The sequence below is a fragment of the Artemia sp. Qi Xiang Cuo genome, chromosome 8 (assembly GCF_049724085.1).
Source record: "Artemia sp. Qi Xiang Cuo chromosome 8, ASM4972408v1, whole genome shotgun sequence".
Classification (NCBI taxonomy): domain Eukaryota; kingdom Metazoa; phylum Arthropoda; class Branchiopoda; order Anostraca; family Artemiidae; genus Artemia; species Artemia sp. Qi Xiang Cuo.
The window spans coordinates 17891659-17910739 of NC_142801.1; the positions used below are offsets into that span (position 1 = coordinate 17891659).

The window sequence follows — 19081 nt, forward strand, 5'->3', positions numbered from 1 at the left end:
TCATTCATAGCAATGTCTTTTCCCCCATGAAAACTTCCTTCACAGAAAGATCCTCCCACGTAGCCCCCCCCCCAACTACCACAAAAAATCCCCCCTGAAAACTTCTTTATACTTCCCAATAACCAATACTAGCCTATATGTAAACATTGGGCAAAGTTTATAACTTGCAGACCCTCCCCCGGGGACCGTGGGGGATTAAGTCATCCTGAAAGACATAGTTATTTTATTTTTCGACCATGCTGAAGAAAATGGCTATCTCAAAATTTTGATCGGGTGACCTCGGGAAAAAATGAGAGTGGGAGGGGGCCTAATTGCCCACAATTTTTTGTCACTTAAAAAGGGCCCTTGAACTTTTGATTTCCGTTCGAATGAGCCCTGCCGCGATATTCTAGGACTACTGGGTCGATACGATCACCCCTGGGAAAACAAAAATAATAAAATAAAAATAAACACGGATCTGTGATTTTTCTTCTGGCAAAACAATACAAAAATTCCACATTTTTGCAGATAGAAGCTTGAAACTCCTTTACTAGCGTTCTCTGATATGTTGAATCTAATGGTGTGATTTTCATTAAAGTTCTATGAATTTTAGGGGGTATTTCCCCCTTTTTGCGAAAATAAGGGAAATTTTCTCAGGCACGTAAACTTGATGAAACTTATATATTTAAAATCTGACAGATTCATCGTCCATTTCAAAGGGATGGAGGGAAGGCATTGAAGTAAAAAATTAAGGAGAAGTGCAACCACAAATTAAGGGGGATGGAAGAATTAAGGAGATTATCGATAAAACTGCCAAACATAAAGAAGATACGGCTAGACGGCACAACAGCCAGATTGGGCATGTTGAAAAATTGAGAGGGAGCAGTTGCTCCAAACTTGAACCAGTCAAAGATAGGAACGGGACCATAATTATTGATAAGGCAAGTGTTAAGGAGATACGGAAAGAATGCTCTGAGAAAACGTTACACCGTAATAAAATTGTAGGAAATGATAGATTTTTTTTTTTTAATTCGACAAACTGGAAGTGAGGAAAGACTAGAGAAGAATTTAGAGACGGTCAAAAGATCAAAAAATTATAAGACCTCAAGTGGCGATTGGTGGTAGATGAGTTTTTTAAATACGGTCAAATATATTTATGGTCAAAATATATTTATGTCAAATATATTTATATCTATGGTCAAACATATTTATGGTCAAAATATATTTATGTCAAATATATTTATATTTACGGTCAAATATATTTATATTTATGGTCAAATATATTTATGTCAAATATATTATATTTATGGTCAAATATATTTATGGTCAAAATATATTTATGGTCAAAATATATTTATGTCAAATATTTTTATATTTATGGTCAAAATATATTTATGTCAAATATATTTATATTTATGGTCAAACATATATATGGTCAAAATGTATTTATGTCAAATATATTTATATTTACGGTCAAATATATTTATATTTATGTCAAATATATTATATTTATGGTCAAATATATTTATGGTCAAAATATATTTATGGTCAAAATATATTTATGTCAAATATTTTTATATTTATGGTCAAATATATTTACGGTCAAAATGTATTTATGGTCAAAATATATTTATGTCAAATATATTTATATTTATGGTCAAATAAATTTATGGTCAAAATATATTTATGTCAAATATATTCATATTTATGGTCAAATATATTTAGGGTCAAAATATATTTATGTCAAATATATTTATATTTGTGGTCAAATATATTTACGGTCAAAATATATTTATGGTCAAAATATATTTATGTCAAATATCTTTATATTTATGGTCAAATATATTGACAGTCAAAATATATTTATGGTCAAAATATATTTATGTCAAATATATTTATATTTATGGTCAAATATATTTATGGTCAAAATATATTTATGTCAAATATATTTATATTTATGGTCAAATATATTTATGGTCAAATATATTTATGGTCAAATATGGTTATGAAGTCAAAAATAAGACACCGAGGATTGTGAATTCGGAATTGTTCAAATCATCAATCCCGTTTAGTTCTCAGTTTTACAGATTATAATCAGGTACTTTATACAACTGATAGAACAGCTTTAGTGAAGGTCCTATTCTTCTTTGGTATTCCATAGAAGTACATTAAAGTTATCAGTGCGAAAGCACGAGAAAAATATTGCCGCGATTGAGGTAGGAAGTGAAGTTAATAGTTGATTCGGTGTGAAATTAGGAGTTAAGCAGGGTTGTGTCCTATACCCATATGCACAGGATATTTTGTGGACTTAGTCCAAAAACAAGAGTTTTACAAAGAAAATATGACATTTCTCTACAGCTTTTTGTGCTTGAAAGGGGACTCTGGGCCCACAGAAGCCCCTTACTTTGTCATTATTAATAGTTGATAAAAATAAGACACCAACCTTGAAAATAGAGCCAGGGAGCTAGGTAATCACAGACTTAGTAACAGCAAAACAAATAAATTCAAAATCATTAGCTCTGAGATAGATCACTCGTTCTATTAAGTTAGAAGGCGATACAGTGCCTTCTTAGAACATCTGCCTTAAATTCGGAAAAAGCCGGAAATCCGACGGCCCTTTTGATACATATTGGAACGTGTCACTTTCAATACCATGACTAAATGAGCTTGACTTGAAAGGCGTCACCTAGCTTGTTTGTAAACAATTTGTATCTGTTCCTAGCACTTAATAGAACTGGTGGCAATGATGACCTTGGTAAAAACATTATCCCCGGAAATAGTGAATTTGTCAACTTTTATTGAGGTAGCGCTGACTCCCCTTTTTGAAATCAGACAATTGGGGTACGAAGAGAAGCCTCAGAACTTGGAAACAAAGCTGTAACCAGGGGGGGCTACGTGGTTTGAGCCCACCCCCCCCCCCAAAAAAAAATGTCGGACGCAAAAGACGTAACAAAAATGCACATAAACATATTTTTTATGGATTTTTAAAATTTTTGAACCCCCCCCCCGAACAAAATTCTGTATATAGCCTTGCTTGGAATATCATATATTTGGAAATTTTTGAAGATCTTCCCAGTGGTGGATCCAGGGGACGAGGCCCCCCCCTCCCCCCAGCGTACTCTAAAGTAGTGTAATTTACTTAATTAACCCAAGCATTAATTAAACTTGCTTGTAACGCAAGTTTATCGGATCAACCTATTTTGCACCCCCGCCCCCTAAATTTTTTTTATCGGATCAACCTATTTTGCCCCCCCCCAAAAAAAAAAAATTCCTGGATCCGCCCCTGGATCTTCCTATACTAAATATATCATTCTTCGAACGGAATCAAGCTTCTCAACGTATTTTACTTCCAACTTTAAATGTTTTCGGCTGAAAAAATGATTCGGAGTTTACACATGAACGGCAAATTCCAACTCAATATACACAGGTCCGCAAAAACGATTCTGGCTTAGGACAGCACAGGCAATAAGTATGTTAGGAAAAATAGAGAATTGTCGAACTTTCGATCAGATGTCGAACTGTCGATCAGTTATGTATCAACTGAAAGATATCCACTTCCATGTCTTCGTGTACGGAAGGGTGTATTTCATTTTGAAAGCGACTTGAACAATGTGAAATTTTTTCGCTAAGAGACCACTAGTCATTCAAGGCTTGTCTTCGTACCGTACATGTCTGCTCTGAACGCTTATGAACTCATTGGGCTCATTAGTATACACTGTATTAGCCAAACAGCGTTAAAATTGACTTTCTTTTTGAAAAACTTATCGTATTCGTGGATCAACGCCAATGCTATCTATGATAAGAAACAAATAGACTGCAAAGGTTCAGAAAAGAAACTAAATTTGTTGATTTGAGCCGTTTCCCATTTGTTTATTTTTCTGAAGAATTGTTAAATGGAGCCGGTTATTTAAGGTCATCAGTGACTTTAAGCTGATAAACATTTCTTTGAAACTAAAGGTACCTTTCTGCGAAATATAATCGAAATAAAAATAAATTTTAAAACGCATTGCTGGATCTGTTTCTGTCGGCTGACACTGACAACAGTGTTGAGATAAGTTGTGAAACTGGATCCTCTAGCGGAGGAGTCGGCAACCTTATATGGCCTGGGGTCAAAAATTAGCTGGAATACGAATATTAAAGGGATGTTTGTACTTTTGAAATGAAATGTACTTCCATCATCAACTACAACACTAATTACGTCACTAGATAACAAATCATTTTTGACCTGTTCATCAATTTATTGGCCATATCTTCAATGTGACGCTGAACTATTCTAGCAAACAACGGCATTTCTTTGATTCTGGCAATTATTCATTTTATTTGTGAAGTCATAAAAAAATATTTAGAGTAATTTATGAAAGCAAGTTTCAAATTACCTGTAAATGTTTCTCCGTGGGTATCAATGCTAAGAGCTGTAGAAAAGCCAATAGACGTAACCAGGGGCACCAATTCACCAAAAAATGGGGGAAGCAAAATACAATTTATCAAAATCTAGGGAGGGATTTTATTGTTTTCAATTTTTCAAAGAAAATGCCAGAAAATGGGTTTTGACACCCCCTGATACCATCAATCGACACTCCCTGGATCTAGCGTTGCTGTGTTGGGTAACAAATCCCCTTAAGAGTTTATTTTGTTGGTGATTATCTGACAGCCAGTACACACTCGAGAATTTGGATCAACCGGTACGGGGCAGTGGCGGATCCGGGGGGGGGGGGCATGGGGGCGCTCCCCAAGCGTTGTCTAAAGTAGTGTAATTTACTTAATTAATTCAAGTTTGCGTTAATTAAACTTGCTCATAACGCAAGTTTATCGGATAAACCTATTTTGCCCCCCCCCCTAAATTTTTTTATCAACCTATTTTGCACCTCCCCCCAAAAAAATCCTGGATACGCCACTGGTACGGGGTTGATGCAACTGAAACGCAGGGGCGGATCCAGGATTTTTTAGGGAGGGGGCACAAAATAGGTTGGTCCGGTAAAAAAATTTTAGGGGGGGGGGGCAAAATAGGTTAATCCAATAAACTTGCGTTATGAGCAAGTTTAATTAACGCAAACTTGAGTTAAAAAAGTAAATTACACTACTTTAGACTACGCTCGGGGGGGGGGGGCAATTTGGGCTATATATTTGCAAACTAGGGGGGTGGGGGTTAAGTAAAGCGGGGCTGTATGCATAACGTAACCTAACCTAAACAAAATACCAACTAAATATATATATTAAAATATAGCTACAATATAGTTTTCAACTGAGCCGAAGCTAATTGTCTCCGTATACAAACAGCAATAAATATTGTCTGATTTTATAGATCCAAATTACCAAGTGTGTACTGGTTAACAGATAAGTACCATTTTGTTTTCTGCAATTTAAATAATATATAACAATGTATTCAGATTGATCTTCATTTGCTATTTCACTCACAGGTTTGTGTTTGAAGAAATGCGTTGCTTAATACTGCAAGTCCTGGCTGTAATTATAACTGTCAAGGCCATATCCAGGGGGTGGTGGGTAGGAGGTTTAAATACCAAAATTTTTATCCGATCCGATTCCAAAAAATGCCACAGCCCCTCCGAACAAAAATTCTATATACGTCTTTGATAACTGCACATAAGGTATGTACCAATTTTGGTACTAGTGCATTATACGGACACTTTTATATACTGTTTATGGAATGTCAAACAGGAGATGCTACAGATACCGGGACAGATACCCGGTACTAAAACGGTTGTTACAGTGGAATTGGGCGGGATGGGGGATCTAATATGAATGTTAAAATTACGATTTAGGATTTGCCATTTATGGAATTCTTGTAATTTCATTCATAAGCCATTGTAACCGGGTATCTGTCTCTGGTTAGTTTAGGTTATGTATTTATTATATGGTATGCTTTAACCCCCCCCCCCCTAGTGTGCAAATATATAGCCCAAATTTGTTTATAAACTTCTATATATCCATCCTATTTTATTTCATTAGCATTAACCAAACTTGACTTCTTTAGCAGTATATAGAAGTGTCCGTATAATGCATCAGTACCCCAACTTTTCACCATTTTAAAATATCCATAACTTTGTTGGTCTAGAAACAGTCTCTTTCGGGTCTAGAAACAATCTCTTAACACATGTAGAAACAACCTCTTTTTTGCTTTTCCTTTGCCCATGGTAATATTTATTCTGAATAACATAAGTTAATTCATTTAAGTAACTGCATAATAATTGTTCAGTAACACAACTGTGTTTCTTTTCTTGTGATAATGAAATATGGTCTATAACCTACAGCTAATAGAACGACACACGTTGCACGCCTAATAAGGGTAAAAGTTGTTCAGAAAATGTAGCTGTATTCCGCTATTGTCGTTACAACTCTGTCGCAGAACTAAAAAAATGTTCTTACTATCTATTTTAACATTTATTTTGTTCGCAAAATATTTGTTACTTGTTTACTCTTTATAGTTTAAATCTTTTTTTTTACTATGAAATTTTTATAGTATTTTTTCGGGGGAGGCGGGGGGGGGGTAATATTTTTTACCTGCATTCGGAAAACCAACTTACGAGTCGGATAAATATTTTTTTTTAGTTTCTTAGGATAAATAGCCTTATACGTGCATTTTTACGGTCCATTAGTTTAGTGGTTCTCAAACTTATTTAGACGCTGTACCCCTTTTTACCCACAATACATTTTAGGTACCCCTTCTCAGTTACAGGTACTAAGTAAACTATAGCTAAAATATGGTAGGCCTACTGATACATTATGCGGGCATCGCTATATACTATATTAAAGAAGAGGGACGAAACCCATCAAACTGCTATTTCAATAGCAGACAACGGGTGATTTGTTAGATAAATTGATGGCAAAGCGTGGTTTCTCAATATTTAAACGATTGTTTTTTGGGGTTTAGGAGGGAGAAAGGTCCCTAGGTTAGGGTAGGTTATATTACGTATTTAATAAAGGCTATGCTTTAACCCCCCCCCCCTAATGTTCCAATATACAGCCCGAATTTATTTCTAAACTAGGTACTCTTGCACTATATATGGCCTTTACAAGGAAACCAGTCACGAAAAACCCGTTTTTGACGGGTTAACCGCTATAGAGTAATACAATGATAGCTTGGTTTTTATTGCGTATACGATATTTAAACTGTTGTTTTTTGGGGTTTAGGGGGGGGGTACCCAGGTTAGGTTAGGTTACGTATTTAATGTATGCTATGCTTTAATACACCATTACCTAAAATATGAATAAAATTGCCAGTCCTAGAGTTATGGTTTTTTTTGTTTGTTTTTTTTGGCCAGCCGCGTAACCCCCAACAATTTTTGCATATCCCCAAGGGGTACGCGTACCACAGTTTGAGAACCACTGCATTAGACTATTTCATAAGGAATTTGAAACAAAACGTAATTTAAATATTATATTGCATTGGTTATTAAACAATAACTCTTACAATTCATGAATAAACTTGTCAACAAGAGGCTGATGGGATCAAAAGTTGAAGATTCACAGTGCTGATTTATTTGCCCTGTCACCCTGAGCTTGATGCAAGTTCACAGGGCCTAGTTTATGTCTTGTCATTGCTCAAAGAGTTACAAACAAATCTGGTATTCCAGAATATTTATGAAAGGGGTCTGGTGTAGATCCCCGGTGTATGCTAATTAGCTGTTATTCTCACAACGCCCTTTGAGGCGTGTTTAGTTATTGATTTGCCATGAATTGACAGTCCTAGTCAATGAAGAATAGTCGGAAACGCAATGTTGTGATATTTCTTACACAGTAGGCTGAACATTGAATACGATAGAACATTGATTTCATACAATAGACCATATTATAGAACATTCAGCCATCAATTTGAAACACCGTAGTGATGCAAATATATTTTGCATTTCTAGGAAACAGTGCAAACCCTCTTGAAGAGGGGGTGCATCACAACTTCTTTAAAATCATTCGTTGTAATCTTTCAGCAAGCACTAACACGAGGTGGAGCCCGACTCCCTAAAGGACTTTCATATATTCAACATTTCGAGATGTTGGGGGTGAGGGGGTGAGGAAATCTAAAAAAAAATCCGGTTTGACCCACAATTTTTTTTCCTTTTCCCCACTGTTCACCATTTTTTGTTCTTTCTAATTTGTTTCACTTCTCACTCCAAATTCAATTGCTGCCTATGTGCCTGTCTTTTGATCTCATAAAATGTCCCCGTCTCAAAATCAAAGAAACTATATTCCCTTTTTTTCTATCCCTTCCTTTTCTGTAATCTATTATTTTCTCGAGTTCGAAATTCATGACGACGTGTGCGGTCTTGGGGGGGGGGGGGGTAAGTCTAGGCATGGCACCTGAGTTAATACAGATTTCTTTTCTGAACTTTCCTATACCGGAGTGACAGGCGAAGTAGGTAAGTAAGAATAGTTTAGTATAAAAACTTTAAAATGACTCAGATTTGATTAAACCCTTGTTTATTTTGACTAAAATTGTGGGTTTAAGCTTACAGACATAGGCGCAGTCAGCTCCAAAGCTTTCAAGTACCCCACCCCAGCATCCAAAGTTTTCGATTTGAGACGATAATGAAAAAAACGGGATAAAGAAAAATTACAATTCTTGACAGTAGAATTTAAAAAAATGATTGGCTCATGGCAAAAAATTATTGTTCGTTCTTGTTCTTGCACCAGGGTCCGGCGTTTTTTTCCGCCTCCCCTGGCATATGACATTCATCTGTTACTCGAAAATTTGCTTAACCGTAATTGCTTAAATACGTTTTAAAGTTGTAAACATAAGAGAAAATATGCCTCTTAGAAACCCTAAATTTTCTAGTCTTCTGCAACGAAATATTAGCAATTTTTAAACCACTAAGCTTTTAAGAATTTATGGAACTTCTTATTAAACTTATCAAATATAAACAACTATTAAGAAAAACGTTTTAACTTAACTTATCAAAAATTATCAAATATAAAAATAACTGCTGTCTTCCCCCCCCTAATATTTATGAGATTTTCGGCCACTCCTTCCCCTCGTGGTGCAACACAATGTTTCAGTCTATGATATGTGTTTTTTAAACATATTTTGGCTAAGTTATCAAATTATCAATATCTATTTTTTTTTTGTTGGAACTTTATTTGTCAGAGGGTGGATCTCCTTCCCTGTTTGTTTACCTGGATCGTACTTGATAGAAGAAAAAAATACGAACTTGCAGCTTAAATTTGTCTTGCCTCAAGACTGTACTTTTGTTCATTTAAACTAGAATAATTTTTTTTATAATTGGTAATGTCGGTAACTCCCAGCCAAACACTGTCTGAAAACAATGGCACGACGTCATTCAACGGTAGAAGAGGCTTTCCTGAAGACGTCACAACCTAACTTGAAGCATTAAAGTTAAACATCAGAATCTCTGCGATATTTACCAGAGGATATGTCTATTTTACTTTGTTTTTTTTTATGCGTCAAGGCAAGCGAGCATTTCTTACTTCAAAGCACTGTATATTATTATATTTATATACAGTGCTTCTAAGATTCCATACATCTAGGGTTCATTAAAAGGTGACGAAACGCAGGGATAATAGAAAACCCTCAGATAACTGTTCGAAACAATATATGGGTTGAAAATCTCGTTTGTTCGGATCAAAGCCATTCCTAGGGTAGGTGGCGCGCAGGGAAAAATTAATTAAGCGCCTTCCTCCCGACATGAAAAATCAAAGTGAACAACTTGATCAAAATAAGCAATTCCCGCAGCCCCCCCCCCCCCCAGAGACACGGCGCCCGTGGCAACTGCCTTGGTTGTCCCACTCGGAACGGCTCTGGTTCGGATAGGGGATATGGCAACTTGAAATAATTTTGCGAGCCTCAGCGTGGGCTGACTGTTACAAAGACAAAGGGCCCATTAGCGAATTTTCTCAGGGGACCAGCAATCATCGGGAGCTGTCGAAAATATAATCTGGGCTACATATTTGAGGATTAGGGGGGGGGGGGAAGGTTATCGGAATTATAGTCAAAACGTGTTAACTACAATTATTCTGCATAATATAAAGTGGGCCAAGAATTATTTTCTTAACAAATTTCTTTTTTCAACAGCCGCGATTCTAGGCTTATACCAAAATAAGCAAATTTGGTGTCTCGCCAAGGGCTATATCCAGGCGTTTATGCAGAGGGGATAATGGGACTCAATTAAACTGGAAGCGAAACTGAAAGTCCAGCAAATCGAGGTTGTTTGAACATAATGAAGTAAGAATTTCGTTGTTATAATGTTTAGTCTGGGACATGACACAAAATGCACTGTTGCCCTAGCGAAGATTACATACTTATAACTAATAGTTCAAATTTTCACTCGGAGTAAGGGTTAAAGCTCTCTCCCCGAGATGCTATGCATACGTTATGCAATAAGTCGATTCCCATGCTTATGATTGAACACTGAAAACTGTAATTCTAAGAATTAAGACCTGATTTGATAAAAGGCTAAACTTATTTACCCGGTGAAAATTATGTCTTAATCCTTTTCGAACCATTGTTGGACTACACTATTGAAGTACGTTCTGGCATCAACTGAATTGTTGACTTGCCTTTACTATCGCTAACAACTCCCCGTTATAACCCCCAGCGTAACAATATAGAATTTCCCATCATTGACATAACATTGCATAAACTTGTTGAGAAAAAATCGATCAAAGTCAGGCTAGGAATTATAAGGGGTTATTAATGTCTCCACTCTAGACAGAATGAATCAACCCCCTATGCTAGGTAGCATGAAGACTGAAGAATTTAATAGAAAGGCAATCTGATTAAATAATGTGCATACCACGATGGATCTAGTTACGGGGTATTAGCCTAAGTCATGTTTTTATGTGATTCCAAATGCCATGGAACTATTTATCTGATCAGTTCTGATCAGTGAATGGAATTATAAATGACCCGAATTGAGATTCTTGTTTTGACCCTCCTCGCCCAAAAATGAGTAGTATTCTATAAAAGTGGTGCCCGGCTAATTCCTCCTCCCCTGGACAATTCCTCCCGAAAAATTCAACTCTCCGAAAATCGGTTCGCGGACACTTCCGGAAAACATCCTCAAGACAATCCTCCCCCGCAGACAATTATCCCCGGAAAACCCCCCACATATAAAATTGGGCAGCCAAAGGGAAATTTTGAGAAATAAAATGAATGAACGTGTAAAATTTAGCAGCTTAACTTTTCGTGAGAAGGGACTTCGGAATATTCTACCTGTTTCAAAATATAGGTAGAATAGGGTTATATGATGTAGAAAATCCTCCAGCATTTATTTTTATATTTTTATTTGTTTTAATTGTCTGCAGAGGTAATTGTCTACAGAGTGAATTTTCTGGGGGGGGGGGTAGCCTAGAACACATCAAAGTAAATCAATTTCAGTGGTACAGTGGCTAAAAAGATTTCTTTCGTAGCTCAAACCTCTTTTTATCAAAAAAGGCTTCATTCTTTCCTGAAATCGAAACCCTGGGATTAATCTCAAGGAAAGTTACTTATGATAGTTGTTCTTCTATACCCGTGATTCCCAGAGCGGGTGCTGCTGTCCCTTGGTGTGTGCTGGAGAGATTCGTGGAGGACGCGATGACCCCTGATAGTGATAGCTAATATTGCGTTAAATATTCATTGGAATGAGTGATTAGCGCTGATTTAAAGTTGCTGTTGACGAAAATAGAGCAAGAGATTACTAAATATTTAGCAGCTCACACAAGTTCATTCCTTTCAATAAGATGAGTTAGAATGTTCAAAGTGATTTATGTTAACTTTCTATTCTGAGTTCATAGTCTACATTTTTAAACTTCTATGTTCCTAACGTATACTTTTCTTAACTAAATTTCACGAAAAAGGTAAAAACATTAATACTTAAACAGTAATTAATCGCTGTTGCAACTATTTTTTTTGTATTTCCATTGGGCCATGAGTAAAATTTTTACTCGAAAGAAGGGGGGTAGACCAAATAGGTTTGGGACAACTACACTATGTTAGTAAGATGATTTGAAAATACGTAGTTTATGGATAGCTGAAGAAATTCACCAATTACGTACATCCAACTGACAAAACGTCAGATAACTAAAGGAGTTTTCTTGCTGCTAGGTCTAACCTAATGTAACCTTTCATAGCCCTTTGAAAATATATCCCTTTGTTCAAGAGTGGTTTTTAAATAAATTTTTGTTATTTTTCTGTTAAATAAGGGATTGTTTCTGTTAGGGATTTTTCTGTTAATCGTTAACAGATTTTTCTGTTAATCATTAGATTTGTATCCTAAAGTGTTTGTTGCGTTTTATCACAATTATTGTTTTCTTATTCAACAGCTACAATAAGCTGCAATCCATCCTGCAGTAAGCTGGAATCATTCCGTTCACGGATAGAAATAGTCATTGTATTTATCTACCAGACTGCTTTCAATAGAGCAAAACAATTATGCTTATAAATTTTGTCAATCCAGTGAACTCAATTGAAGGCAGTTCAATAAATACACAAAGAGTTTTTTATCAGTGAAGAATTTTTTACTTTAAATTTTATACTCTTTTTTTACGTTACATTTAAAATATTCTGTTTGACTTGGAATTTTACAATGGCACACGGACAATAATCTAAGCCGAATTACCATACCATGACAAAATGAATCTAAAACTGAAAATAGAGAAGGTGGAATTTATATTCGTACGCTTTAGGACGCGAAATGTTCAACTTGAAAATTTAAAATACTTCTTCAAACAATATATACGGCAATCCATGAAATTTGCTGTTTGGCTCATCAATACGCTATAACAATCAAACTATGTCAAAATGGACTTTCTAGCCTTCCTTATTCAGTGAACTATCGGCCAATATCTCTGTTGTCTGTGTTTAGCAATTTTTTTTGAAAAAGTGATACTTTCTCGCCTTAATAATTTTTAAGCTTGTATGGATTCTCTATTTTCATGATTGTCAATTCGCTTTTGAAATAAATCCTTCAAATGAGCATGCTTGTGCTTTTCTGTTGAACCATCTTCATTCTGCACTAAACTCTCTTTTGATTCTGGATTTTCATAGAGCTTTTGGTTCGTTAAATCACAGAAAGATTCTAAACTTTCTCATGTTGGCATAAGAGGTAGTGTATTTCATTAATTAAAATCTTACATGTCCGGTAGAATAATATATGTCGATCCACTTTTCCGTTCACCTTTTAAGTTGATCATGGTGGCACTCAAAAATCAATTCTAGGGCCAGTACTGTTTCTAATTTATGTGAATGACCAAATTTTACCAGTGCAACAAAAATCCATTATGTTATTGTCGTCTTGGTTATCCAACACGTTTCCCTTCCAATAACCGTAGATTTCTTTCTTTGGATCCTGTTGCTTTTGCTGATGATAAGATTATTGTTACTTTTGGGATTTGTGCAAAGTTAGCTGAATTGTTCGAGAGAGCTTAAATTTGGTTTGATTCAAACTCTCTTGCTCTAAACGTTTCCTAGTCTAGTTTTTTAGTTTGTTCTCGTATATCTACGGATTTTCCTCAATTATCTGAAATTTATCAAACAGTTCGTGCTAACGAACTGTAAGTAAGGAGCGACCTGGCTCAATGGCAACCGAAACTCTAGAAAACGGGATTTTGATACCAACAGATACATCATAAGAATCAAATTTTAATGCTGATTTCAAATATATAAGTTTCATCAAGTTTAGTCCTATACATCAAAATTTACGCGCCTGAGAAAATTTGGCATATTTTCGAAAAAAAGGGGGAAATACCCCCTAAAAGTTATGGAACCTTAATCAAAATCACACCATCATATTCAGCGTATCAGAGAACCCTACTGTAGCGGTTTCAAGCTCCTATCTATAAAAAGTGGAATTTTGCATTTTTTGCCAGAAGAAAGATCACGGATGCGTGTTTATTTGTTTGTTTCTTTTTCCCCAGGGGTGATCGTATCGACCTAGTGGTCCTAGAATATCGTGGGTGGGTTCATTGGAACGGAAATTAAAATTTCTAGAGCCCTTTTTAAGTGACACAAAATGGAGAGCAACTAGGCCCCCTCCAACGCACATTTTTTCCCTAAGTAACCCTCAAAATTTTGAGATAGCCACTTTGTTCAGCATGGTCAAATGATAACTATGTCTTTTAGGATGACTTAATCCCCCGAAGTCCCCAGGGGGAGGGCTGAAAATTATGAACTTTACCCAATGTTAACATTTCAGGGGGGATTTTTTTCTGGTAGTGGGGGGAGGGGGGTGGATCGGGGGTTATGTGGGAGTATCTTTCCATGAAGGAAGTTTTCATGGGAGAAGGGACATTGCTATGAAGGGGGCGCCGGATTTCCCAGCATTATTTAAAAAAAAAAATCAGAAAATAAATGAAAAACAAACAAGTTTTTCAACTGAAAGTAAGGAGCAATATCACAACTTAAAACGAACAGAAAATATTACGTATATGATTGGGTTCACCCCCTAGTCAATACCTCGCTCTTTAACCCAAAGATTTTTTAGTACTTTCATAAGAGCTATTTATTCTAATTAACGGCCTTGTGACTAAGAGGTCATGTTTAAAGAATTGGAACATAATTCGAACTTTAGTATAAAGAGTGCGGTATTTACAAGGGGATGAACCCCTAATAAATGTATTAAAAACATATTAATCTAGAAGTCCGTTACGTGAGTTATTTCGTAAGGTACGAATATTTATTACTAATAAAAATGTTCGTAAATAAAATTAAACAAGTTTCGAGAAAGCCATTTAACCAAATAAAAGTAAAATTAATATGAAATTTTTTTTTTAATTATTCAAGTACGGTGAGCCAAAATCAAAACCTGCATTAATTCAAAAACGTTCAAAAATAAAATAAAAACAAGTTTTTAACTGAAAGTAAGGAACGACGTTAAAACTTAAAACGAACATAAATTTTTCCGTATATGAAAGGGGCTGTCCCCTCCTCAACGCCTCGCTCTTTACGCTAAAGTTTGGCTTTCTCACAACTCTATTTTTTTAACAATAAAAAACTTTAGCGTAAAGAGCGAGGCGTTGAAGAGGGGACAATCAGCAAAGGAAGTATCATTTGAGCTATTGAATATTTTGGGAGTTCCCCGTGGTGCTAACAACCTTGATTGAAAACCTTGCTGACACAGGATGCATAGGCTATTATTATTATAGCTTTTCGAAAACTTGACTCGTTTAAGATCTTAAATCAATTTTTACCAAAATTGCTTAGGGAGTTCCCCGTGGCAATGGAAAAACTTCCTAATGGAATTTTTTGTCTTTGAGACGGTTAGCCGATGCTGAGACTCTTATAAGGATCCTTAAGGTTCCAAAGCCCCCTTAATTCAGTTATAGAAAAATCTAATAGCATGAATTCATGACTCTGATCATAGATACAATCAAAATCAATTCACTTGAGTTTCCCTGACCCATATGTAAAAGCTCTATGGATGATTGAGACCCCTGACTTAGAGCTTAACTTTGGCATCCTATCCGTAAAGTTTCTCACTCTCGGTCTCCTGGTGTATATCTCCCAGTGTCAGTTGTTCTGCCACGTATGGCAAACTTCCCTCCAATTTTAGCTGCACTACAACTCCTCGCACGATGTATCGATCGCGCCATGAGGTGTACAGGATTTTTAAAGTGAGCAACCTCTCATTCTATCTATATTCTTCCCTCCCAGAGTACTAATTCTTGTGCATGAATGAATCAAATGCTAAATTAGGTACTTATAGCCAAACGATTGAGGAATTGTGATCGATAACAGTTTACCTTTATAATCATGAACTGATTTCCATATCTTGATCGAAATCTGAACTTTGATAAACTGCTAGTTTAAGTCGAGCATCTACCTGAGCTGTGATGATGGCCAACTTCCTGAAAATACGTATAAGGCATTTACTAAATTAAACTGGTTGATGAAAAAGATATGAATCAAGGTTGGACTTGCTTCATTGCCTTTCGAGTTTGACGTCAGGGTAGGATAGAAATTCGTAAGAAACATGTTTTAATTTTCACAGCACAGGGTTAAGATTCAAAATTAACTATTTAATAATATATATATATATATATATATATATATATATATATATATATATATATATATATATATATATATATATATATATATATATATATATATATATATATATATATATATATATATATATATATATATATATATATAGGGCGGATCCAGGATTTTTTTTTTGGGGGGGGGCTACTAATTTTTGACTCAGTTTTCGACTAATTTTACTGATTTTTACCTAGGTTTTAATAATTTTCGACTTATTTTTGACTCGGTCAAAAATTTCGGGGGGGGGGGTCAAACCGGGTACTCCCCCCCCCTTGGATACGGCCTTGTTATATATATATATATATATATATATATATATATATATATATATATATATATATATATATATATATAATATATATATATATATATATATATATATATATATATATATATATATATATATATATATATATATATATATATATATATATATATATATATATATATATATTTTCAACCAAATTTTCATTTGGTTTCATTCCTTGAATTAATCCTTCGCAAGTGTCTCGTCAGTAAACCATTTCTTTCATCCATTAGAAAGTTTTTCTAAAGCAAGTGTGTAGGCTTTCATTTTGAATGCGTCCAACTCATTGATGAGAGTCTAATTCAGGAAACTGTATTTAATCAAAGCGTGTAGGGGGGCTAATGATTTAATAATTTGAATAACAAGTACCCCGAAATTAAGATAAAAGTAGTATTCCGTGGGAACCTGGCCCCAAATCCCCACTGCAGCTGTGCCTGAAAGTGTGCATATCCACATTGACTTCAGGGTTGAAACTGGATCCTCCTAAGCTCCCTTCTATAAGCTACTGCTCTATATTATGGTCTTCTAATAATTCTTGTCGGTGCGTATCCCTTTCTCTACTAAACACACAAACTCATTTTCTGTATTTCCCGTCAATGGTAAATTGGTAATATAGGCAATAGAATCATAGTAATAATATTTATGTTTATCATTTCTTATTCATTTTCCACTGCTTAGAAATGCCAATAACTAACACTTGCTTCTCACAAACATACCACCCAGGCAATTAATCATATTTCACAGCGGATCTGTTGCATGTAAATGTAACACTTTTTGCGTTTAAATTCCTGCAATTTTCGATGGAAACTGCAAACTTATCAGCCATGCAGAAACCAAGATACTATCCAAGTACAATTTTTAAATGAATAAGTGATTTTTTATCTCAAGCTTAGCATACTTAGTCTTCACATATAGATTAATATCTGAACTTTACCTAGGATGGGGATAGGGAACTACTCTTCTTTAATTCATCATTGGGCAGGCCCTGCCTCCTAAAATTAGGAGGCGGTGTCTTTGTTAAACAGGCGGAGGCAAGTTTTGCCGAATTCCTTCCAAACCTTTTGAAATCCATTCTGCTGTACATTTATAATTCTGGTAACTGAGCTCTTTTAGTGAAAGAAGATACAATAAAGAGAAATATGATTGATAAAGAAAAATAAAACGAGAGAAGAAAATTAAACGAAGTAATGTGCGGATTCTTTTAGCAAAATATCTTAGCGCCCTTAGTCTAAAAGAATATCCTACTCATTCATATTTAGCTACAATTTGGAATTATTTTTCCTATAAAATAGCGCTTTGAAATAAATAACGAGAACGGAAATTTGAACGGGAATGATTCAATGACGAATCAAGAATCAATAACGGGAACGGAAATTTATCTGCTACTAAGGCGAGTAGGAGGAAGATTCCAGAAAAACATTGACATTGGTGTAGGAGTCTAACGAGTCTTCAGTAACTAGGGCCGTTCTTTTACTCATCTTTGTGCTAATATCTTACATCTTTTGACAAAGAATGCTTAAAAGTGAAATCTTAGCACTAAGATCTTACATCTTATAGCGTTCTTTTGCAAACGCCTTTCATCATTCTGCTCTGATCAGTGGTCTAAGAACAGTGACGAGTATATCATTAAAGTTCGCTCATCGTTGTTCTATATGGCAGAAAGATGGCGTCCTTACCCCTTTTTGCTAACATCAGTGAGCTGTAAGATCTTGACAGAGACAAGTTAAGAGAACGGAAATCTTTGCAGAAAGATGTGAGATCTTAGATGTAAGATCTTAGTGCAAAAGAACGGGCCTACTAGCTGAAACCTTTACTGTAGCTGTAGCCCATCTGACGCACCAAGAAATTCCTTCACCGCGTTTTATTGCGCATTTATTGGACTGCTGGGACATCGAATATTTAAGAATAACACAGATGCAGGGATACCACTATCTCGAGAATATTTACTATGCACGCTTTCTCTTCTTTTTTTTCCGAAAAGAAGAGATATCAACCCATGGTCTTCAGCTTCAAGCAAGGAGTTACAATGATAAGGCATTTGAATCTTCTTATGAGATGGACCTCAACTCGACCCTCCATAACAAATAATGATTTCGTACATGATGTTTTAGCTGTGACAATCCAACCCCTTGACCAATTATGCTTGTCACCTGTCTTTACAATTCTTATGTTAACCTCTTTGTGTTGTTCATATGACAGCAAAATATGATACAGCTCTTCGTTAGTATCTTAGAGTTTTCTTGGTACTCTTCTATTAAACGGACTCTTATGTATACGGCAATGCCCAGTCACGAAATAGACTGAGACGCGTGATGAAAACAGGTTTACAATGCATTCTGGGATATAAACAAAGGCAAGAACTGTATTTAAATTGTTGTTTTTGGGATTTAGGGGGGGGGGGGGAAGGTACCTAGGTTAGGTTAGGTTCTGGGATATAAACAAAGGCAAGAACTGTATTTAAAGTGTTGTTTTTGGAGTTGAGGGGGGGGGAAGGTACCTAGGTTAGGTTAGGTTACATATTTAATATATGGCATGCTTTGCCCCCAAACCCCCATAATGTGCAAATATATAACTCAAATTTGTTTCTAAACTATTGTACATTCATCCTATTTTTTTTTATTTCATTAGCATTAACCAAACCAGCACTATACAAAAGAGTCCGTTTAATAGAAGAGTACCGTTTTCTTATGCCTTCTGGGACCTCCTTACTTCTAGGTATAACTTACAGGTGATAGCAAAAAAAAATTCTCAACTTTTTACAAAATGTCCTTCAGGCGCAATGGCATGAAAACCAAAAAACA

At 35.5% G+C, this 19081-nt stretch overlaps 2 protein-coding genes across 5 annotated transcripts in view; one reads left to right on the plus strand and one right to left on the minus strand.

Annotated features, from left to right (window-relative positions):
* LOC148949207 (uncharacterized) overlaps positions 1-19081 on the minus strand; it is a 196043-nt gene that overhangs the window by 123331 nt on the left and 53631 nt on the right. For 2 of the 4 annotated variants that reach the window (XM_089093246.1, XM_089093247.1), the window contains exon 2: positions 15670-15774. In XM_089093246.1, coding sequence (XP_088949372.1) covers positions 15670-15681 — 12 coding nt within the window. In that variant the 5' untranslated portion in view covers positions 15682-15774. Of the gene's footprint in view, positions 1-2422; positions 2527-10416; positions 10474-15669; positions 15775-19081 lie in introns of those variants that run through there. The other 2 variants (XM_089093245.1, XM_089093248.1) reach the window with 2 other exon arrangements.
* LOC148949208 (uncharacterized) overlaps positions 1-19081 on the plus strand; it is a 242483-nt gene that overhangs the window by 9795 nt on the left and 213607 nt on the right. The gene's annotated exons all lie outside the window — the stretch shown is intronic.